Raw genomic sequence first — 24716 nt, 5'->3', positions numbered from 1 at the left:
TTTTTTTTTCCCTCCATGGCTCATAACTACAAAACCAGTCTACTGGCTAGCAACTATCATTGCTATTTACAGCACTCTAATGTAGTGTCATACAGCTAGAGCACACATTCTTATTGCGTGTGTTTGTAGGGGGAGTGGAGGGAGGGAAGGTAGAATCAAGGAACACAGAAAAAGACTGTCATGAAGGATGCAAAGAAGTTACTTAATGGATCCTGTAGGATTTGCTTTAAAATTCCTTCTGTTATCACTTCCTGTCCGGTCTTCTGTTCTGTGCTTTAGGTGATACTCAGATGTGCTTTGCTAGAGAAAGCTGCAGAGTGGAGCGTGTGTCTATATGCCCAACTTCTGTACCAATTAAAGGGATAAAGAGAAGAATGCATTCGGAGACTATAATCACCTTAGCAACATATTTTCATATAAGTGCTAAGTGTATTAGAGTGGCCAATTATGCTGTTATAACCATTGGTTCTTACCATAAAGATCTCAGCATTGACAGTTATATCAGGGGGATCTTGATTCATTCATTCCTACTATTTCTGTTTGCCTTCCTTTCCTTATTTCTTCCCATATTTAATCATCCACTTACTCAGATATTTACTGAGTATTTAGTTTGTGCCAAGCTCCATTCCTGGCACTGGGATACAAAAATGAGAACAAAAAAGCCAAAACAACAAATGGCTGTGTGGAACTTGAATTCCATTAGGGAAGAAAACAATTTATAAATACATAAGGCAAAATGTATGGTATGTCAAATGGTGATACGTGCCATTGAGGAAATAAACAAAAGCAGGGAATGGAAAGAGCACAGAGTAGAAGGCAAGGGAGAAGTCAGGGAGAGCCTCAGTGAGGACTTGAAATCTGAAGGGTGCAAGGAAAAGAACCCCATACAAATCATAGGGAAGAGCTTGTTGCAAGGAGAAGCAGTCAAGTGTGACAATCTCGTGGTGCTAATAACCTGGAACACTAAAGGATCAGCAAGTTGCTGGGTGATCCTAGAGAGAGTGATCAAGGGGGAGAGAAGTTTGAGATGTCCTTGGTAAATAACGGGGGGCACAAGGCAGGGAGAAGTCAAGGGGGGTTTGGCAGGAGGACCAGAAGAAAGCTATAATAGTAATTCAGATGCAAGACAATGGTGACTCATTCCCGAGGAATAACAGTAGAGGTGTGAGATGTAGTCAGATTCAGAATATTTTTTGAAGGTAGAGGTAACAGGATTTGCTTATGGATTAGATGTAGACTCTGAGAAAGAGTGAGGACTCTAGGATTTTTGGCCTTAGTTAATACAAGGATTTATTTGCTGTTTTCTGAGATGAGGAAAATTGCAGAAAGGGTAGTTTGAGAAGGGAAGATCAGGAGTTCCACTTGAGACATGCCATGTTTAAGATTCCTGTTAGACATGTGAGTAGAGGTGTTGTACATTTGGCATCATAAGTTCAGATTTAGAGAATTTTGGACTGGCGACACAGCATGGGATTCATTAGCATCTTAATGATGGATGTAAGTGTAGATGGACTAGAATGGAAATCCAAGTATGAGCCTTGGAGTTCAGCAGTAAGAGGATGCAGAGAGAGGAGGAGGAACCAACAAATACCGAGAAGAAATTGCCAGTTGAGGTAGACGGAAGACCAAGAGAGTGTCTTGTCTTGAAACCAAGCAAAGAAAAGAGAACTCTGTCAGATGTTGCTGATAGGCCAAATTAAGTAGTGGTTGCTGGGGATCTTGACAACAGGTGGGCAAAGTGGTGGAGGCCAGAGCCTTCCTTTTATGAGAGGGTGGAAAGAGAGCGATTTGGAGAAGGCTTGTATTAGAGTCTTTGATGACTTGAGAGAAAGTATAACATGTTTGTTAGTCATGTGAATGGTCCCTTAGGAATGGAAGAAATGAATGTATAGGAGACAGTGGTCACTGCTAGACTGATGCCCCTGAGGAGGGGGAGGAAGGCAACCAGTGCCAAGTACAAGGGTTGGCTTTAGTTGGACACTGACAGATCATCCATAGGAAGACTAGAAGGGGAAGAGTACCAGCACAGATTTCATTGAGGCTCATAGTTTTGGGACTTCTGGGAGTTATTTCTTAACTGTTTTTATTTGCTCAGAGAAGAGCAAGGTCATCAACTGAGAACCAGAAGGTTGAAGGTGGTGTTGGAGGTTTGAGGAGAATGGAGAGGGTTCTTTACCAGAGTGGCGGAGTAGGAAATTATAGTATGACCACAAGATAAGAGTAAAGGACCCATTTGAGGTTAGTGGCCCTAAATTTAAGGATGGTTCATGTTTCTGGCAGTCATATTCATCTGTGAGGCATGCTCATGTACAGTGTGTTAAGAGTGGTTTTAACAAATGTTGAGGTTTTGCCATTTTACTGAGACACCTCGGGGGAGGCAGGAGTTAAAGGGCATATGCATGTAGGGTGGGTATAAATAATGGTCTATAGTTTAAAGTGTGTGTTAGGACATAAAGGAGGCATGTAAGGGACAAAATAATGGGAGGGGACTCAATGGATCATGGGTCCTGGTGAGACTGACAAGAGAACTCACCTTGGGGGTTATATAAACTTGTACTTCAGGTGACTTAACTGAAATCATTAACACCCAGTTTCACCTCAGCAAAAGGAAAATGAGCAATTAGCATTGTTGATGGAAGATGCAAGAATTTTCTGAGGCAGGCATCAGTGTTTATGTTGCTTCTCCAAACTAGACATCATTTGCCATCATGGTCCTCAAGGCATAGGCCATACTGAGATACTCAGTTTACTGAAAATAAGTGAGTTTTCACAAACCTTCAGGATTATATCCTACTTGAATCTAATGTGACATTGCTTAGAGTATTCTAGATGGGCTAGGAATTAGATCAAGTGGAAAATGAAGAGCAAAGAGAAATATATTTATGTTGAGCATATTATATATTTTTATTGGTTCTGTCTGGAAATGGGGCAGAATGCCCAAGCTCTCTTTGTTTTCCCTCATTTGTGCATCAAATTTCGTTCACCAAGGAAATGAACTTATGCAGTAGATAATTGGAAGGGGATTGTTTTACAATCAGATTGTGTTTTTACATTATTTCCACTGAGCAGTTGGCTCTAGTAATTATTCTTCCATAAAGAGGAACATAAACAGGAACAGCTTTCTTGATTTGCTAACACTCCTGTGAAGATAAATTTGAAATATTTGTCCCTAGACAAAATATTAGTCATTAAATACAAACAAATTTGATTACTCTTTAGTGGACTATTGGATAACATTGAAAATTTGTGATAACAGCCATTTAAGGGAATACATATTGAGTAATTTATGATCTCCATGTTGATATTAATTATTTCCTTTGGAAAGAAATTTCATTCTTAACATTTTTCATTTGAAAATTCAAAATTTTACAATCAATCTGTTTTAGACCTGATAGCTTCCATGCTTTTAGACTGCTACATTTTGATGCATTTATGTCATGTATTTCTTCCTTTAAAAAGTTTTAATTAATGGAGAATGGAAATGTGTTTCATAAATATTATGCCTCAATAAAAATTGTTTTACACTTTTGAAAATCGCTTCATGGTCCAGTTTGATAGACAGCCAGATTCTCCTATCTGCTTTTGCATTTATTCAGTTGCTATATGTTGTTTTGGTTGAAATGTATGAAGAAAATCTGTCTTCACACAGATAATGCAGCTGGAAAGAGGTATTAGTCTTTCAGATTATGGTGGCTATTATTCTCTTGTTTTAAAGTTTACTTATTATTGAGAGAGAGAGAGAGAGAGAGAGAGAGAGAGAGAGAGAATGAATGCATGTGAGTGGGGGAGGGTCAGAGAGCTTGAGGAAGAGAGAGAGAATCCCAAGCAGCCTTCGTGCTAACTGCACAGAGCCCAATGCCAGGCTCAGACTCAGGAACTGTGAGATTATGACCTGAGCCAAAATCAAGAGTCCAATGCTTAATGGGCTGAGCCACCCAGGTGCCCCTGGTGGACATTATTCTTAATACTACACCAAAACTAGGGGCACCTGGGTGGGTCAGTCGATTAAGCGTCCAACTTCGGCTCAGGCCATGATCTCACAGTTCGTGGGTTCGAGCCCCGCATTGGGCTCTGTGCTGACAGCTCACAGCCTGGAGCCTGCTTCAGATCCTGTGTCTCCCTCTCTCTCTGCCCCTCCCCTGATCACACTCTGTCTCTCAAACATAAATAAACATTAAAAAAATATGACTTCACTCATAGGACTTTAAGAGACAAAACAGATGAACATAAGGGAAGGGAAACAAAAATAATATAAAAACAGGGAGGCAGACAAAACAGAAGAGACTCATAAATATGGAGAACAAACTGAGGGTTACTGGAGGGGTTGAGGGAGGGGGGGATGGGCTAAATGGGTCAGGGGCATTAAGGAATCTACTCCTGAAATCATTGCTTCACTATATGCTAATTTGGATGTAAATTTTAAATAATAAAAAATATTCAACAAATAGTAGTTTCCTTATAGTTATTTGCAGTTTGGAATTTCAAAGCCGTATCAATAAACTTTTCACACATTAAAAAAAAAAAAGATTACATTTCACTCAACATTAAATACATGGATCTGCTAACATTACCTTATTTAACTGAGTTAAGGCATTTGAATGACTTAGATGTTTGGCAGAAAACACAAATTTAGGAGTATGGGTTCACTTAAATGAAACCCAAATATTCATTTAAATTCTAACAGGCTCTGTTATGTTTTGAAGTGAATTCCAGTGACAATATGTGTGTGCTCATGTTGGTTGTTCAGTGCCCTGTTTTAAGCGTAACTTGCAACTATGCAGAGAGACATTTGGGGGTCCTGGAGTCACTGCAGCGGAAGAGTGGAAACTAGCATCAGAGGGTCAGTCGACCTTATCTCAGCCATCATCTCTGGAATGAAATCTTCCCATCATCAGCTGCACGTAGCAAAAGGTCTGGGTGTCACAAGGAAATGACATCAGTTTTCTAGCATCTGTGATATGCCCTCGAGTAGTAATTTCAGAATACTTAGTAAAAGGCTTAAATTGTTGAAATATGATGTAGTCTGGGGAGTTAACTTTCAGTCTCAATCTCTAACTCTTTTATTCTGTGCCAGAAAGGAATCCTGCAAGACAGGATGAGTTTTCCTTTGTGGCAGCCTGGCTAGTGAGGATGAATACACCTACTCTCCAATTTCCTCACTTAGAAGAGAGGAGGAGGTGTGATATTCTCCGGGAATTCGAGGAATAGGAAATTGTTTTTCTTGAACAAGAAGGTTCATGATTTCAGCTGAGAGTATTTTCAAGTATTTTGGCAAAGTGTTTTAGCCACCAGCAACCATTTCCCCTACGCAGATACGTTCAGATGGGCTCTATACACCTTGAACGCAAGGAACAGACAAAAATACAAAAGAAGCTTTGTGTGTGGGAATTGTGAAATTTGAAGTCTGCATTGTTTTAATGGTTGAAGGTTTTATGGGATTATTTATGTATAGGAACACTTAAGGAAAATATATTAGCAAATTTTTGTGATGGTGGAAAAATGGTCTCTTGGTCAGTCAAAGCCAGTGGACTCCATTGAAAGCTTTTCTAAATAGTAACGCTCACCCTCTGTTTTACTATTTGTGCATACTGCCAGTCATCAAGGGATGTCAGGAAGCTCTGGTCATAAAAATAGCCTTCTTTAATTAAATAATTTCTTAATAAACCATGAGAAGAAAAGGATACATGCATCTTACTCAAATCCACATTTGGGAGGCATCGTAGTTGCAGAAGTGCTAGAAGTCACTGGATATTTAAAATAATGAAGCATAAATTATATTAAAAAATAAATAAAATAATGAAGGAGGGGTGTCTGGGTGGCTCCAACTTCGGTTCAGGTCATGATCTCGCGGTTCGTGAGTTCGAGCCCTGCATTGGGCTCTGTGCTGACAGCTCAGAACCTGGAGCCTGCTTTGGATTCTGTCTCCCTCTCTCTCTGCCCCTCCCCTGCTCACCCTCCGTATCTCTCTGTCTCAAAGGTGAATAAACATTAAAAACAAATTAAAAGAATAATGAAGGTGGTTGATGGGGAATGGGGGATGGGGGAGAGGGGAAAAATGGGTGATGGGCATGGAGGAGGGCACTTGTTGGGATGAGCACTGGGTGTTGTATGTAAGCCAATTTGACAGTAAATTATATTTAAAAAAAAAGAAAACATGAAAACTGAAAAAATAAAATAATGAAGAAGAAGGGGGGACAAATAGTCCCCTTTGTCAAGGCAGGATGCTGAGCATCTGGTGGTCATTTCTGAACCCTAGGGAGTGGGCAGTATGATGACAGAATAGCAGATAGAAGGAGGAAAATTCCTCCAACAGTGGCCTTTCCATTCGCCAGACAACTACTAAAGTTTAATTAAGGCTCAAAAGTCTAAGGGGATGAATTAGAACGGAGGTAGTTCCATTTGAAAAGTTTCTGTTTTACTTAGAAGCGACTTTTATTCATTAAAAGCACATCAGAGTAATCAGAATATTTGGAACTCCTCCCCATATTTAACTGATCTCTCATTCCCGGCAATGAAAGATTACACTAATACACACACACACACACACACACACACACACACACACACCAAGAGAGAAGAAAGAAAAACTTTCATTAACTGAACAAATGGCAGAAATGACTGAACACACACATAAACTAGTACATTGCATTTTTGCACGTATTAACCGCATGTTGAACTAAGTAAACCACAAAATGATTCTTAAGGGAACTTAAGTATCATGTGTATTCTTTAGATGTTTTTTTCTCAAGTTTTTTTGGCAAAATAGTCATGAGACAAGTTGTTCGTCAAAGTCATCTCTGTGGTACAATGAAAGGACTTACCATAACATGTCATGTCTTGGTGTGCAAGCTCTCATATTCTCAGTCGTATATGTTCACAACTAAGTTTTCTTTATTTTTTGATAGATCTTTAATTTTCAGTGGCTAAACTTCTTGGTTTCTTTTCCTTCCTCAACATGTCTGCCAATATATAAATGTTAATATTTACTGAGGAAGCTACGTAAGTGCATGTTTAAGTAAATTACTTTTAAAAATGATTTTTAAACCACAATTATAATCTTTATGTTTGTAAGTTCAGGCTTTCTCTTCAGGGTTCCTTTTGAAATCAGACATGTTTGTGAAGAATTACCCCGAAAAAAGTATGACTGTTATCTGTGTGAAAGTTATTTTGGCTCAAGGCATTTTAAATTTCTGATAGATTGTGTACTTTTGGAGCAATGTATATGCATGCATTCAAAATAGAACTTAACAGTGCTCCCCCTTTACAGTATGTGTTAGGAAACAGTGGCAAAATGTGGACAGAGTTAGGGTCCTATTTCCAGGGAGACTCACTAAGCTCTATTTTACGAGAGCATAAATGTTTACCTAAGCAAGAAGGTGAAGTCCGTTATGCCCAATAAAGGACATTTTGCAGTGCTGGTTTACGGAAAACATTCAACAGACAGTGGATCTTTTACACAAAGTACAGTGCGTTGTTTGAAACTATGTATGCTCATCTATACACTGTGCTTAAAATAAACACTATCTGGGAATATGCTAGTCTTTCTTTCTTTCTTTCTTTTTTATTCCACACCCTAGATTTTGTCACCTGCCAAAGTCAAATAAATCTTATCTAAACAGTTGAGATAAGCCTTGAGTTGTACCCAGTATGGTCAAATCAACAAACCTCTTCAAAAACAGAAATGAAATACAATATCACTAGATTAAACAGTCTACAATGGCAATCATGTTTGCATTTAAAGATTTTATTCCAAAAGGATTACAGTGTTGGTATCCGTTTTTCCCCCTGCCTAGACAAGAAGGCGACATACTGAGTCAAACATAATGCATTTGCTCTCTAACAATTTAACTTGTGTGGCTCTTATAAACAAGGCCCATAGGTGTATGAAGCCTACTGACTTAATCAGTAACTCATGTCATTAACTTTGTATAAGCAAGTATGCTTGAGAGGTACCAGTGGTGGATTGGGTATCAGATTTGGTTGGTTTTTTTTTTTTTTTTTCTAGCAGGAAAGCCTTTCTTTATGTAGCCTAAGTACAAAAATCTGTAGAATTTCTGGCATTTTATTGTCTGTACCTTACAACAAATCCCTACCAGGTTAAACTGCCTGAAAAGAGAAGGTAGTATAAATGGCTGTGTATTCTAAATTAATAGGATATTATAAAAATGCAATTTTCTTCCCTTCTAAGGCACATATCAATTTAATTGCTAATGCACACCCTACAAGGGCAGGAAGTGTGTCTGAGGTTTGCCACCACCAGGTCCCCAGGGCTGAGAAGGCTACCTGTCCTGGAGTTAGAACACTATGGATATTTATTCCATAAATGAATAAATGATGTTTTCAGGAAGATGCTATTTACGTTTCAGATAAATACAAATATTTTATAATTATTTAATCAGTTGCTGATATCTGAAAGTATGTTTGTGAAGTGAATATATTTTTAGTTATAGTTCAATGGTTCCCTTTCAATGTCACCCTGTTTAATTGGCCATTTGTTTATAAGTGACAAGCAGTAAACATGTCATGATGTCACTCAATGTCATTTTTAAAACTACCTCACAGAGAGTATTAACTTCTGTGCATTTCTTGACCATAGAGTATTTGATACACTGCCTGCTGGTTTGGAAATAGCCCGTGTCCCCACTGGTCTTTAAGTACATCTTCACATGCTCGCACTCAGCCTCTCGCACATCTGAGAGTTAGCCCAACTGGATGTACAGTTGGGGTTCTGATGTGATGCCTTTCTTTTATTTTTAAGGTCCAAACAATAATATAAAATACATATCTTCATTTTCTAGTTTATATTGTTGTATAAGAGCAATTGTATGTATAAAGGTATATATGATATTCAGACATTTAGAGAGAGCTAAGAGTCTTCCATTTTTGGGTGCCCACTATGGCAAGGACTGTGTTCTACCTCTTATCTTGACAATAACCATTTGAGGGAGGTGTTAACATCATTATATACCCATTTCACATGTGAATAAACTGAGACTCAACTTATCAAGGATCTCCCAAGGGACACACACTACCTAGTCACAGATCCATGGTTTTTTTTTTTTAATTTTTTTTTATGTTTATTTTGGAGAGAGAGAGAGAGAAAGTGCACGCGGGAGAGGGGCAGAGAGACAGGGAGACACAAAATCCGAAGCAGGCTCCAGGCTTTGAGCGGTCAGCACAGAGGCTGACACGGGGCTCGAACTCATGAACTGTGAGAGTCAGGCACTTAACCAACTGAGCCACCCAGGCGCCCCCACATATCCATGTTTTTAATCCAGGTTTGTGTGGATCCAAAGCAGTGAGGTTTAAGGTTTCAAGAAATTTTAGAAAAAATCACGAGTAATTATTTGGGTAAATTAGAACTTCTCAATAAATATGTTAATATATTAACCAGGGATTTGAATGGAAGGGGCCATAGCAAACTTTAGAAGTCTTATAAATGGAAAAAGAATGGAGTGTCACTGTTTTAATTTGGAATCTTTAAAAGAATGCTATTGATGTATTTGTTGTTAAATTTATTATGGTCCTTAGATAATCCAGAATTCCTTGAAATATTATTCAAGAATTTGTGTGTTTCGGGGCGCCTGGGTGGCTCAGTCGGTTAAGCGTCCGACTTCAGCCAGGTCACGATCTCGCAGTCCGTGAGTTCGAGCCCCGCGTCGGGCTCTGGGCTGATGGCTCAGAGCCTGGAGCCTGTTTACGATTCTGTGTCTCCCTGTCTCTCTGCCCCTCCCCCGTTCATGCTCTGTCTCTCTCTGTCCCAAAAATAAATAAACGTTAAAAAAAAAAATTAAAAAAAAAAAAGAATTTGTGTGTTTCATGTGTATGTTAAAAATTTGTGGCAACATGTCTTCTGGCAAAGTTCCCCACAGTGTGGGAATGTCCGTGTGGGACAAGCCCACGTGCTCAAACATGTATGATGGTTGGATGTGTGAACAATGGGAATGTTACATTATCATTTCATATTCTTATCAAGTGTGGAGTTTAGGTGAATATGGTGCCAAATATCTTACTCTATGAAAAAATGTTAGTTTTTAAAAAAAATTTTGGTTATGTTTGATTTTAACTAAGCCAAGCAAAACCAAAAAAAAAAAAAATCTTTAAAATTGCTTCACTGCATCATTAGGAATTTTTTGCTAAGTAATACATTTTAACAGTGTTTTAAGTAACTCCCCAGATGTGAGGATTTTTAGTTGGGAGTTACCGCATCAGTATTTCCTTACAAAGGATTCTTGCTCCATTGTCGTCAGATTGCACAGCGATAACTTACCAAAGATTTCTATGCTTTACTGAATTTCAAATAAAAATGTGAGGTTAATAATTCTAGGCATTGCTGCCAAAATGTTTTTTTTTTCCCTTTTGTTTTCCTTTTTATATCTTCCTGGCAGGACAAATAGAGCAGTATTAGAAATTACTGAAAGAGTAAAAACTGACCATTTGCATCCACCACAGACTGTAGATACTAAGGAGGGAGAGGAAGCTGCTTCCTCTTCAAATATCTTTCTTTTCCTTTTTATGTCTCAGTTTCTTCCTTCATTGTCATGCAGATGGCTTTGCTTATATTGTTTGCAACAGATCCCACTGCCTCTGCCAGTATTTGGCTTTTGCTTTCTCAAGTGTTGCTGCCTTCATGGATTGATGGGACCAATAACACAGATATGTGGTTGATAGTGTCTCTTTCTTAAGGTCAGCTAGTATGGCTTCTTTCTGAAGGTTCCGTAATGATTTTGTTTTTCACATTATACGCTTTTTTAGTTTTCTACTGTTTGTGGAACACTCTGGCATGAGTGTATGATGTATTTAAGGCAAGATCCTATCAGGCTATTTAAAATCTCCTTGGAGGGGGGCGCCTGGGTGGCTCAGTTGGTTGGGCGGCCGACTTCGGCTCAAGTCATGATCTTGTGGTCCGTGAGTTCAAGCCCCGCGTCGGGCTCTGTGCTGACAGCTCAGAGCCTGGAGCCTGTTTCAGATTCTGTGTCTCCCTCTCTCTGACCCTGCCCCATGTCTTTCATTTTCATTCCTTTTTTTTTTAAATTATTTTTTAACGTTTATTTATTTTTGAGACTGAGAGAGACAGGGCATGAATGGGGGAGGGTCAGAGAGAGAGAGGGAGACACAGAATCTGAAACAGGCTCCAGGCTCTGAGCTGTCAGCACAGAGCCCGACGCGGGGCTCGAACTCACGGACTGTGAGATCATGACCTGAGCTGAAGTCGGACGCTTAACCGACTGAGCCACCCAGGCGCCCCTTTCATTTTCATTCCTAATACAGCAAAAGGTTTGGAATTCAGCTATTATTCCTCTTTAATTCTACCAGGATTCAGATACTCTTTTTAAAAATATCTTTCCCTTTACCAACTGTACTCAGTTTGTGTTAATCACTCTTGTACTTCTTCACCCACCTATAGAAGTATTCCTCAAAATAGTTACCTAAAAACCTTAAGTTTAGTTGGGTAAGAAAAGGGAAATGTTTCTATTATTAGGTAAAGACTTAAAAGAGAAAATAAGCTGAAAAAGTGTCCAAGTTATGGTCTGTCTTCTAGTTTCAGGGTCCCTGAAGTTAAAAATGCTTTTGGTGGAGCAGGCGATCTCATGAATGCATTTTGTGAACACAGGGATCACCCAGGGCAGGACTTCTGGCTGTGTTAGCATATGAGCCAGGTGCTGTATATTTGGCAGAATATGGTCAGAAGGGAGTATGTGGGATCTAGTCTTGGGAACTGGTCAAAACTGATTATTTTCTCTAAAACTCCTATTATTGGGATGCTGGCCATCCTGAATGTTCTTAATGTTTTCTCCTCTTTTTGATATACTTTTGGGAAATACTCTCTCATTTATTTCCCATACCTTCTATTGAATGTTTCTATGATGTTACCATGTTTTTATGTTTGGAGAACCACTTTATGTTTCCAGTTTGGCGGGTGTGGCAGTAATCCAGGCAGTAGTTGGGAGCGTCTGGGAACAGGGTGGTAGCAATGACAATGATGAAATGAAATCATATCTGCATGTATTTGGAATGTAGAACCATGAGGATTTATGATGTACTGGCTGTGGAATGTGAGCAAAAGGAGTTAAGGATAGCCCGACCAGCAGATGGGTCTCCATCATGTGAGAGAGGGGAGAGTGTGGGCGCAGTAGGTCTACCTTTAGAGTTCCAGGTGAGCATGCTGAGTAGACTGTTGTTTCTACAAGGGGAAGGTTCAAGAAGGAGGTTGGAGGCTAGAGAGGAAAATGTTTCAAATCCACCACGAGACTATAAGAGATCACCAAGAATAGGAATGTAGATGGTTAGGAAGAGGTAAAAGGGTCAAGCCCTAGGATCCTTCAATAATAAAAGGCTGGAGAGAGAAGGAGCCAGCTAAGGAGAATGAAGAGTGGGGAGCATTATGAGCAGGAGGAAGAAGAGAGTGGCATTCTGGAAGCCAGATTAAGCATGTGTATCTGGAGAAAGGAATTATTCGCTGTGTCAAATGCTGCTGAGATTGAGGAATGTGCATTTGGATTTCACAGGATTGAAATTACTGACTACTCAATAATCAGAGCAAAAGCTTGAGGGGGTGGGATTAAGAAGCTAGGGTAGAGAAGAATGTGAGGACAGTGGGTATTAGAATACCTTAGGAAGATATGGAGGAGTCTTGTGTGTGTGTGTGTGTGTGTGTGTGTGTGTGTGTGTGTCCCTCCCCTGTTTGGTCTCTACTTCCCCCCAAAGGTGAAATTTTTTATTTCACTGAAATGTACAGAGAGGTAGAAATTATCTTCACATGTGTCCTTTTTCCTGATATTAAAGTGTAATGACTAGTTACTTGCAATTCCTTAAAGAGATCTCAGAAAATTTTGCTCCCCAGGGGCTAGGACATGATGACAGCTTGGAACCATTTTAAATGAGAGATGCTTCTGATCTCTTATTTAAGATGAGTTTCTACTTGAACAGAGGTCTTTGCTTTGCTTCTCAGCAATTTGCAAGGCTAACTTCATCTTAGCTTTTCCTGTGGCTTCTCAATTCCAAATGGGGTAAAAAGATGGTTTCTCTAAGCCCTTATACTCTTTCTTATACTCAGTGAGAAGAGGGCATGAACTGTAAATACAGGCTGATTTGCACTTATTGTGTGTTTAAGCTTTCTGCTGACTCTGCTCCCTTCCCATATACCTTAACCAAAATCAGTGTTGATGGTTTCCCTGTGGGTGAGACGTGTTTAGTCTCCCATATTACTATCTGTACAAGTGGAACTGTGATTTTTTTCCTTTTGCTGAGAATGTTTTCAACCTACTTTCTCTAAAATCTCTCAATCAAAATACTGACTTGGAGAGATGTTGGTAAAATCGTTTTCTTGTAGGAACGTTAGAGGGTCCATAATAACAATAAACACAACGAACATTTTCTGAGTGTTTGCTACAGGCATGGCACTGCCTCTGAGTGATTTATTTGAATAATCTCCTGCAAGAATCCTATAGGGTGGGTGCTTTCATTAGGTCTATTTTGCAGATTCGAAGCCAATTGAGATACCCTATGTTACACAGATAGTAATAAGTGGTGTATTCCACTGCCTTCCACTGACATTTGTCAAATAATGATATGACATCCCATATTATTATTTTATCTTTTTGCAGTATGAAGTCATCTAGAGTGAAGTTATTTGTTTACAAAAGGGCAATCAGGGTGAGCTCAAGGAATATTCAGTTTGTCCAGTCAAGTTAAAGGTACAGTTAAGTTTCAGGAATTACTAACCTCAACCTATTTCAACCTTTTGACATTCAAAGAAGATTTTTTCCCAAGCCTCGTATGTACTAGGTTCTTCTATATTTTGTGAAGTTCACAATAAATTAGGCGTGATCATCTATGGTACAGGGAAATGCCTGTCAACATTATCTCATGTTTCTGTATGTCTGTATATCATGCCTCACATAAACTTATTATCAATGAGACTAGGAGGCTTAGCTGATTTGATAGATTATGTCTGTATGAGAAGTCAGCTTTCTTCTAGTGCATTTCTTTTTTCTGGTGAATCATGATGGCTCCGCATTTCCTGTGTGTTCTTAGAAAGCCTAATAGAAAAACAAAAACACTGATATAATTAATACATGGTAGAGAATAATAGAGAACCGTAAGCTGACATCTGAAATCCAAGGGAAAAAGAACTAGAGTTAGCAACCTGGTATGGTGGGCAGCCTATCAGATGGCCTCCAAAGATCTCCATCTCCTGGTATTCATGCACTTGTATAATCTCCATCCCTTGTGTGGGGGCTGGACCTAGAGACTCATAATGAATGGAATGTAATGGAGATGGCGGGATGTTACTTCTAAGATTGGGTTGCAAAGAGAAGGTGGCCTTATCTTGCGTGCCCCCTCTAGATCACTCTGAAGGAAGTGAACTTCCTTCACCCTGGTGTCTTATTGCAAGCTTACCTATAGAGAGAGACATCTGGCAAGAAACTGAGGCCCACAGCCACAGTTCCAGCCAATAACCAGTGAGGAGCTGAAGCCCTCAGTCTGAGGAACTGAATCCTACAAACGACCACATGATCTTGGGAATGGATCCCCCTACAGAGTCTTCATAGAAGATCTCAGCCCCAGCCAACACCATGACTGAAGTCTTAGGAGAAATCTTGAGGCAGAGGTACCCAGCTAAAACTGTACCTGAATTTCTGAGGCACAGATAATATGTTTGTTGATAATATGATAATATGTTTTAAGCCCCGACTAAGCTTTAGTGTAATTTGCTATGCAGAAATGGATGACTAATAAAGCCTCTTGATAATAAACACCATGAGGTTTTCTACTTTGGGGGGCTTCCACCCCCAGTTTAGCAGGTCATGTGAGAGGGAGGGATTAAGGCAGGAAACCACAGTGACTGGAGTTCAGGGCTGGTGGAGGGAAGGCGCCATCAAAAGCAGTCCTGAGGCTGCTCTAGTCCTATCCCATTGGGGAGATCCCAGCTTAAAATACAGACTGGAGTAAAGCAGGTACTACTAACAGTGTTCCATGGCTTAAAAGATTGCATTCAGTAGGAGTAAGTGCATCATATAGAATTTCACCAAGAAGTGAACTACTTTATCTGGCTGCTCAAAATATATGACACATTTACAAATTTGGCTAATAATTAATGTTGTGTGAACTTTCGTTTTACATGAGTTTCTTTTAACAGAAACTCTTAAAATGTAGTCCTTTCCCTTTTGTGTACTTTTTTTTTTTTGGTTAGAAGCACAGAGACTGGGTTCTTGTTATTATGCAAAAATTCAGACATACGTGTTTTATTTCACTGTAGTCCGAGTGATTTAACATCATAGTAAGTTAGAATAAGCAACATGTACCACATTTCTGGTGTTGAAGAAGGCAAATATGTGTTAATAGCAGTGTCTAGGGAATGTGATATGGGCCTATGACTGTCACCTGTTTGTGCGTATGTGTGTACAATGTCATGTGCCCAGCATACAACCATTTCCCATGATAGGTCTAGAATTCTTTTTATGTAATGCAGTATCTTAGAAACAAAAGGAAATAGATTTTTTGTTAGCATAGTTTATTTTGATACATTTTTAATGTTTATGTATTTATTTTGAGAGACAGGGAGAGGAGGAGGGACAAAGAAGGAGGGGGAGAGATAAAATATAAAGCAGTCTCCACAATGTCAGCTTAGAGCCCGATGTAGGGCTTGAACTCATGAACTGTGAGATCAAAACCTGCGCCAAAATCAAGAGTCAGGTGCTTAACCAACTGAGCCACCCAGGTGCCCCTTTTGATACATTTTTAATACCTTACGTTAAATTGACTGAGATCTAAAATAGGCTATTTCACTCTTTGTTTTGTAACAGCATGTTGTAATGCGAAGTGCATTGGATCTCAGTGTATACTCACTCAGTGAGTGTATACCAGTGGAGTTCATTAAGGAAAGAGCTATGGTCTCCGCTTCTGATTATTGAAAGCAAAAGTTTAATCCTGAACCTAATTTTAATCTAACACATTCCCAGCTCAATCTCCAGTTTCTAACCAATGTGTTGACAGATAATACATTTTAAAATTAATTACATAAATCATTCCATGGCTTCTTGGATTAGCCTTCTTACTATAAAATTGCTTATATTCTCCACATAATAAATATATTCTCCAGACACAAGTTATTATCCCACTTGATAAAATCTCAGAGAAGCTTAGTGTCTTGATCAATGATACACAGCCCGTTGATAGAAAAGCCAGAAAGAGTACCAAGTTCTTCTACTTCATTATCATACCTTGGATAATAATAATTTTGGTCTGGAGTGATTATTAACACATGGTCATTTATAGGTTTTTTAAAGAGAGTGTTAAAAACCTCCATATGTTCTAATCCTGGAAAGTCAGCGTGTTTTACAAATAAGTTGATAATCTTTTAATATGCAAAAAAGGCCAGAATATCCTCTCAACACCGTCTTAGCCCTTGTATCTTTCTACATAGAAACAAAACAGATGCTTCTTGGCCCAATTCAAAGTAACATTTATCTATATATATTGTGTGGGAAAGCAATTAAAACTGCTTGGTAGACCTCCAGGGGAATGGCTGGGTGGGAAAGGTGATGAGTCCCAGACAATGATGGCTGCTCCTGGAAGTCTTAGAGCAAAGAGTAGGGAATGAGTGTGAAAGAAATATTTGGCTTCTGACCTTAAGTGTAATCACATTAGCACCTAATGGAATATTAGAGAATAAAGTAATCTGAATTAAAGATTTATCACTGAATATCCTTCCAAATTTGGGGTTTATTTATGTTGTGAAATCTTAGTCTCATGCCTAATAATTTAAATGTCAAGTAAAAAAGACAGCATGATGAACGGTACCCAATAGCTGTAAGCCAGGCTGTCATGTAGTTGTAATAATTCAGCATTCATATGAGAGTGGAACCCTTAATAGATGCAGGTGGAATTTTTATTTTTGGCACATGAGGGCACAAAACACAAGTAGGAGAAAAAGAAAGTTGTTTACCTTTGGTTTAGATAATAATTTTTTTTTTCAACGTTTATTTATTTTTGGGACAGAGAGAGACAGAGCATGAACGGGGGAGGGGCAGAGAGAGAGGGAGACCCAGAATCGGAAACAGGCTCCAGGCTCTGAGCCATCAGCCCAGAGCCCGACGCGGGGCTCGAACTCACGGACCGCGAGATCGTGACCTGGCTGAAGTCGGACGCTTAACCGACTGCGCCACCCAGGCGCCCCTGGTTTAGATAATAAAGCTTATTAAAGCCAGAGGAGTGGAACTTTGGTGAGAACTTGAAGAGGGAAATAACATTAACCAACAACATGCCAGATTCTTTTACTTGTTCCTGCCTTTGGTCCCCATGAGACCCCAAATCTTGCTAATATTTTCTATTATTTTCTTTTACCCTTATCCCTGTCCTCCATAAAGAAACTAAAACTTGTCAAGTAACTTAGTTGAAATAATGTAGCAGTGAAGAAAAATTTAAATTGAAACCCAGTTAAGTTCTATGTTCCGTGTTCCTTCCACATCCATACACCATCCCATAAAAATGGCTTTCCCTTTTGGGGGAATAGAGGAACTATCACCTAGACATAATCTCAAAAAAGGTGTTTGCCTCCAAAGAAGGCTGAAATTTTGCACATGGAGTCAGGGGATTTGCGAGGCGCTTTTTCTTGAATGTTTTGCCACCTTAAAACCTGTGTTTCTAATTCCATTTCTATTTATTTCCATTTCCATTTCTATTTCTATCTTTCCTATTTCTGTTTCAAAATTCCTTAGCATGTCCATACCTAGAAATCTGATTGCAGTGTTCTCTGCACAAAACCAGTTTTCTGCAGCCTTTCGAGGCCGAGGAATCAAGCACGTCCAAATAGCTCCAATTTCAAATCATTGTTACCGAAGTAACTGTTAACCAGTGTAATAAGGTATTATGGCCCCTGAATGATAAGGACACTACATTTATGGGCTACATGAGTAAATGCTTTGTTTCATTTCCTTGTTTTTAGAATTTTATCAGTTGAAAATACACAACGTGCCTAATCACAGATTTTAAGATTGCGCTCCAGCACTAGATGACAGCACTGAATACTTAGAAAGATACGATTTTAGTCTGATTCTTGATTCCTGAAATGTTAAAATTTGCTTTTTAGATTGAGTAAATATAGCACCTCAAGTAACCTTAACCTTTCCCAAATTACATCGTTTGCCTTTATTTCCCGTCTAGAACGCCAGTCACAATCCATTCATCTGCCTGTATCGAATCTCTAATATCCAACCACACAAGCATGACTATATTGTTCCCTCGAAACTGCAATTCCCATCAGATTGTGTTAGCATCTCTCAAGTGTAAAGCCACCTAAGTGAAAATTGTGTGGAAAAATAGTAACAGTGTTTTCTTCCATGGAAATTTCCTTGAGGATGACTAAAAAGTGAAGTTTCTTGGGTTAGGAACTTTTGAGGACTTGCTTAGGACCATATACTTATGGTCAGGTCCACATGGTATTTATTAAGATATTCTTCAGTACCTGACATTGCGTGAGGTAAACAGATGAGAAACTTCAGTGTATATATCTAAGCAAAATTTCATGTGGGCAACACGTATAGGAATAACGTGTTTTAAAACCAGGGTAAACTCAGAGGACAATTGTATCTTTTATGAATTTTGACTTGAGTATCAATGATTTTATTGTGTCTTTACATTATTCTGAGAATGAAATCTTATACTAAGTTGACCAACAGCATGTCTTTCATTGTTTTCCTATCAATCTTTTGCTGTATCACCAGAGGAATGTTGAAATACTGGATTATTATCTAATGAATTCCAAAGTCAGAAACCTTTGGGTTCACTGTAAGACTTTCTTTAAGGGCTAGACTGCACAAATCCAAAGGGGGGTAATTCCATACGTGAATTTGCTATCTTTATTTGGATTTTATGTATTTTGTTACATTATAGCCATATTACCTCCAGTAAAAATCATTTGTTAATCCCTTTTAATTAACTTCTGAAATAGAGTCAAAGTTAGCTGGCTATGTTTTTACTACTTTGGGTCATTAAGCAGATTGTGATATGTTTGTCTTATGTGGTCTAAGGAGTGAAAAGATTTGTCTGAGAATTTTAATCAAATTCTTCGATAGATATTTGAGACATAATTTTTTGGAAATGGAGATAGTGGAATATTATTAGGATGGAAGTATCATATTCTACTTACTATGATCTCTGTTGGCAAATCTGGGCTCTGTTCCCAGCTCCAAATAGAAATGCTAAATTGTCTTGGTTAGATTTCTCATCCATCATATGCTTCAATTTCCCACTTGTCTTTTTAAATTCTTTCTTGGGATTTTGCCAGAATCCACTAGAAAATGTCTCATATACTTTAGGCTTTGAGAGAAAAGACACTGTAAAATGCCTCAATTATCAAAATAAATCTAACCAATTTGTGATTATCCACTTTGTGATTTTTCTCCCAGAAACCTTTAACCCTAGAGGAGCTTCATTGGCTACTTGGCATAGATCTGATCAGGGGAAATTCACATCATTTCTAGCTTTTATATATATATATATATGTAGGTAATACAGAATGCTTTTGATTAATCTGAATTTGCCCAAACTGAATTATAAAACATACCGACTCCATAATCCAGCATGCTTCTCAGACCAAAAGAAATGCATTTAGGAACATATTCCCAGTTTCCTATTATCAATTCCCCTTCTTCCTTGTATAAACATGGGTAGTTTGCACATTAAGAATTGATTTTTAAGGGTGCACTTGTGCTAACATCAATACCATAATCAAAGAATTATCCTTTTATTATAACAATTTAAAGAATTATAATGAGAAATGCTTCCATCATTTTTATATTAAGTCCTTCAGTTCAGTGATTCGATTTAACTTTTGTCATAAGTCTAGGTAAATTGGCAGATACGAGCATTTATCTCACAAAATAGGATGTGGCAGTAACAGGTGTGATTTGCCTGTTTTTCTAGTATTAAGCAAAGTTTTCAAATTCATGCAGTTGGGCCTTGAGAGACAGACTGCGTGTCATATTCATGGGATTTTGTATTTGAAAGACAAATGGAAGCTTTAACACTTTACCCCTGCACCCATTGAAATTCCTTGGGCACAGTCTTAGTAGTGGGTAAGTGGGTGCATTGAAGTTAGACCACTGTTCTGGAGGTGGTCAGTGTTGTCCAAGATGATCAGATATCTTTTCACAGCTGGCTTCTGGCAATTTATGTTCTTTTGTCTTTTTTCCCCCCCCACAGCTGTTGTGAACTTGGACAATTCTGTGGTTGATCTGGAGACCCTTCAAGCTCTCTATGAGAATGTGAGTAAATAGAAGGAATTTTATGTGTGAGTATATAATACATACACAATACTTGCCAATATGCACATCTAGACTCATTGCTTTAATGTCCTTTAAGAAAATTTTATCTGGGTGCACTGAATTTACTAAAGTATCAGTTTGCTAAAATACTTTCTGGGAAACTTACTGGCAAATGTATGGCCTCATAATTTCATGGATTGTGGTTCAAAGCATGTTGCGTGTGAGGCCATTCACATTCCCTCTTTTGAAATATAATAGTCAGTACTTACATAGAGGTTAATTTGAGCTGAGCATTGCTCTGCACTAATTTAGTTAATCTTCACATGAAAACTCTGGGTAGGTATTATTATTATCCCCACTTTACATATAAGGAAATTTAGGTATAGCTGGTCAAATGACTTGTTCAAAATCCCATAGCTAATGTGGTATAGCTGGGGTATAATTCATTTGAGTCTGTTTCTCCTAACTGCGTGGTTTGATTCACCAAGTGGCGGAACATTCAAGCTTTCTTCCAGGAGCACTTTTTCTAATGTTGGCAGGAAAAAACAGTAAGGAATCAGAGAAGTAGGACTATAGCGTGATACAGTCTGTGCCTTTGGGAAGTGCAGTCTAGGTGGTGAAACATGAAATGGCTTTAGCTGGGGCATGACATTAAATAACACTGATTCACATAGTAAGAAAGTGCTTTTCTTATCAGGGCCTTTACAGTGCTTCTGAGGAGCTATATGTATGTATTATAAATATACTACTATAGAAATATATAGTTCTAGAACTATATATATTTAGGAGAAAGTCTCAGTGTGGCCCTATTTTATACCTGGTATCTTTGGGCTCTTTTTATTCATTTTGTTCCTTCTCTTGCCTATGATGTGCCTGGTATTTAAGCCTCTGTTCTCTTTAGGGGCATGACCTTAGTTGGTCCTTGACTTCTCAGCCCCAAGTCAAAGAATTCCTGGCTCTGAAAGATATACATAGTGAACAGGATGCAGACTTCTTCCCTGACCACCCCCCTTGGGAACAGTGTTTTTGATCTGTGTTTTAAACATATTTATATGTGGTTTCCCCCATAAAATTTAGACCTTTGTAAGAGAAAATATTTCTTATGGTCCATTGCATAGAATCTATTGATCAAGTGTAGAGTTGGTACCTGGTCAGCACAATGATCATAGGTGCTCAGTTAGAATGAGTCATTAATGAAGACTGAGAGGGGAAGTTGGAATAGTCGATTATATGGGGTGCCTGGGTGACTTATTTGGTTAAGCATCCAACTCTTGACTTCAGCTCAGGTCATGATTTTGTGGTTGTGGGATCAAGCACCATATTGAGCTCGGTGCTGAGCTGAGTGTGGAGCCTGCTTGGGATTCTCTCTCTCTCTCTCTCTCTCTCTCTCTCTCTCTCTCTCTCCCTCTCCCCCTCTCCCTCTCCCTCCCCCTCCCCCTCCCCCTCCCCCTCTCCCTCTCCCTCTCCCTCTCCCTCTCCCTCTCTCCGCCCTTCTCCTCCATTTGTGCACATGGTCTCTCTCTAAATTTTTTTAAAAAATATTTTAAAAAATTGGTTGATTATGTAGTTGTCTCTATGTGATGGAAAACTGGAAAAATTAATCATGTATTCAGTATATTAGTGTCCCAGTGAAATGGGTATGTAAAACATATCCATTTAATTTTTTTTAATGTTTATTTATTTTTGAGACAGAGAGAGACAGAGCATGAACGGGGGAGGGGCAGAGAGAGAGGGAGACACAGAATCGGAAGCAGGCTCCAGGCTCTGAGCTGTCAGCACAGAGCCCAACACGAGGCTCGAACTCACGGACCGTGAGATCATGACCTGAGCCGAAGTCAGACGCTTAACCGACTGAGCCACCCAGGCGCCCTAAAACATATCCATTTAGAGGTACAGAGTTTTCATTTCTCTTGAATCTTTGATGCCAACTCTTTCCCAACCAGGAGAGCCATATGGAAGAAATGTGGGAATACCAGAGAAAGTAATTTCTTCAGCAGATCCTAATGGTGCATGATGTTCATATATATTTAACTGTTTTTCTTATACATACATTGCATATGTGTATATATAAGTGCTTGCATATATACATAATATATATGTATGTATATGTATGTGTTGTGTATATTATATTAAGACACATGAATGTCTTAACCTGGTGTATCCATAATGCAGAAATATATACAGAAAAATACAGAAATTGGGAACAACTATATTTATGAGGGAAGTTTAATTTGCAGTGATTTGGAGTATTTTATTTGAGTTTTTAGCCTTTCAGAGCAAATTAATTTCATGAAATAGAAATTTCTGACTCTGAACAAACTAGATAGCCATCCAGAATTTGTGTCTAATTTCTCATTATCATACTTCCTGAAAGTTGAAGGAATACTAGCTAGAACTGGTTAAATTTGTGGTTTTCTTTTTATTGTTGTTGTCAAACAATGGTTTAGGCTTCCAGTATGTCAGGAAAACACAGTGGCGGGGATGGTTCACAGTAATACCAGTTCAAGTAGTAAAAGGCTAGATTTCTTTGTTAGCCATCTATGGTAAGGAGCTTAAAGAATCCATTATAAATAATAGATATTCATGCTAATAATAGAACTCATACTAATTCCTGGTTAACTTCCACTAAAGTACAAAGAGGGAGAAATATTTGTTTTATCTATGGCAATATCCCCAGCATCTAGAGTTAAGGAATACTGGGCACATAGAAAGTATTTAGTAAATGTTACATAAAGTTTATATGAATTAATGAATGGAAAAACCTCTTTTGGGCTATCATATGGTTTTCCAATCCAGTTTTCGTGTTCGAACTGATTGATACCCACTGGAAATAATGATCTGTATTGAACATCCATTTGTGTTATATTCATTTCTTTAGTAACCTAAGAGGATCATGTGCAAAATAATTAGTTGTTCTTTCCAGTGGGGTCCAGTAGCCCAGTCATAATTTACTGTAACCTGCTAGATATAAAAAGTATGGTTGACAATTTGAAAAGGGTAAATGAAGATTTAAAATGTTTCTAGTTTAAGAATTCTGGGTCATTAAAGAAAGACTACTAGAGACCTATTTATATATAAGTGTTTTCAGTTTTCTAGGGATAAATGCTGAGGCAAAAATATGTGCTCTTTTAAAAATTTTTTTAATGTTTATTTATGTTTGAGAGAGAGAGAGACAGGGCATGAATGGGGGAGGAGCGGAGAGAGAGGGAGATTCTGTAATCCAAAGCAGGCTCCAGGCTCTGAGCTGTCAGCACAGAGCCCGACATGGGGCTCGAACCCACGAACCGTGAGATCATGACCTGAGCCAAAGTCGGACACTTAACCAACTGAGCCACCCAGGTGCCCCCAAAATCTGTGCTCTTTTGAGTAATACATAGCAGTATTAAAGTTCTCCACATTTAGTGAATGAATATGCCTATAACAAAGCAAGGAACTGCCCCTAATTTAAGATATAATACATATTCCCTATTCATGCAAAATGTATTTGTTCAAATCCCTTCTGTTCAGTTGTTTAGGCTCCTAAAATTCCCTGAATTTTTAGAAATAGTAATAGTTTAATGTCTATTATGCACCAACCATTGTTTCAAGTCCCTTACATATATTACTTCATTAAATCCTCTAAATGCCTTACCTGTGACTTATGAGGAAGAAATACTATTGTTATCTAACCCTTTCTAGGAAATTGAAACACAGCAAGGTTCTCACAACTCAGAGCTCAGTTGACACTTGCTCACCTGTCCTAAGGAATGTGCTCTAAGCACAGAATTTCCTGACTCATGGTGATCACTGAACAGAGCCTTCAGGAAGACCAGAGACAGCACTGGGTGGTGGAAAAGATGGGATAAAAAAAAACTCAGAGGAATTCTGTTCAGGTTCCAGCACCACAATTACACAGATATATGCCTTTGTTCTTCAGTTTCCATACTCTCATTTCTAAATGGGGTTCCTAACAATTCGTAATAACAATATCAACTTTTGACACCATCAAATGAATGTAGAAGAGTTTTCTAGACCACTCAATATTATTATGCTTAATTTTTCTTAAAAATAAAAGTAAGTGTAGGCATAGAACTATGAATGTCAAATTGCAGAAGATTGCCTCTGAGGCTGGTAAGATTGAGGGTAACAAAGTTGTGTGCCTTGTAAATTAGAGTAAAACTGGACCTTTTTAATCAAGGGTCTCAAGATTTTGCCAAGTGAAAAAGAATAAATACCTGTATGTGTACAGGCAACATGAATTAATAGAGAATACTGTTTAAATTAAAAGTTATAATTTTCAGAATTATACCACTTTACTCTCAATCATTTTAAAATTTGTTTTAGCTTTTAAAACAATCTCAAAGATACAATAAAGTTGCCAATGTGGTGCAGCAAACTTTTTTTTTTCTTTGCATTGTTTGCAAATAAATTGCCAATATTAGGCCCTATTATGCCTGAACTTTGGTG

General features: G+C 38.5%; 1 protein-coding gene across 1 annotated transcript in view; it reads left to right on the top strand.

The window, feature by feature from the left end:
- The window catches only part of FMN2 (formin 2), a 393365-nt gene that overhangs the window by 200384 nt on the left and 168265 nt on the right, over positions 1-24716 (top strand). The window contains exon 9 of the mRNA XM_047841608.1: positions 20209-20270. Coding sequence (XP_047697564.1) covers positions 20209-20270 — 62 coding nt within the window. The remainder of the gene's footprint in view (positions 1-20208; positions 20271-24716) is intronic.

Source organism: Prionailurus viverrinus, chromosome F1 (genome assembly GCF_022837055.1).
Source record: "Prionailurus viverrinus isolate Anna chromosome F1, UM_Priviv_1.0, whole genome shotgun sequence".
In the NCBI taxonomy this organism is placed as follows: Eukaryota; Metazoa; Chordata; class Mammalia; order Carnivora; family Felidae; genus Prionailurus; species Prionailurus viverrinus.
This window is presented reverse-complemented; position numbering and strand designations above follow the sequence as displayed.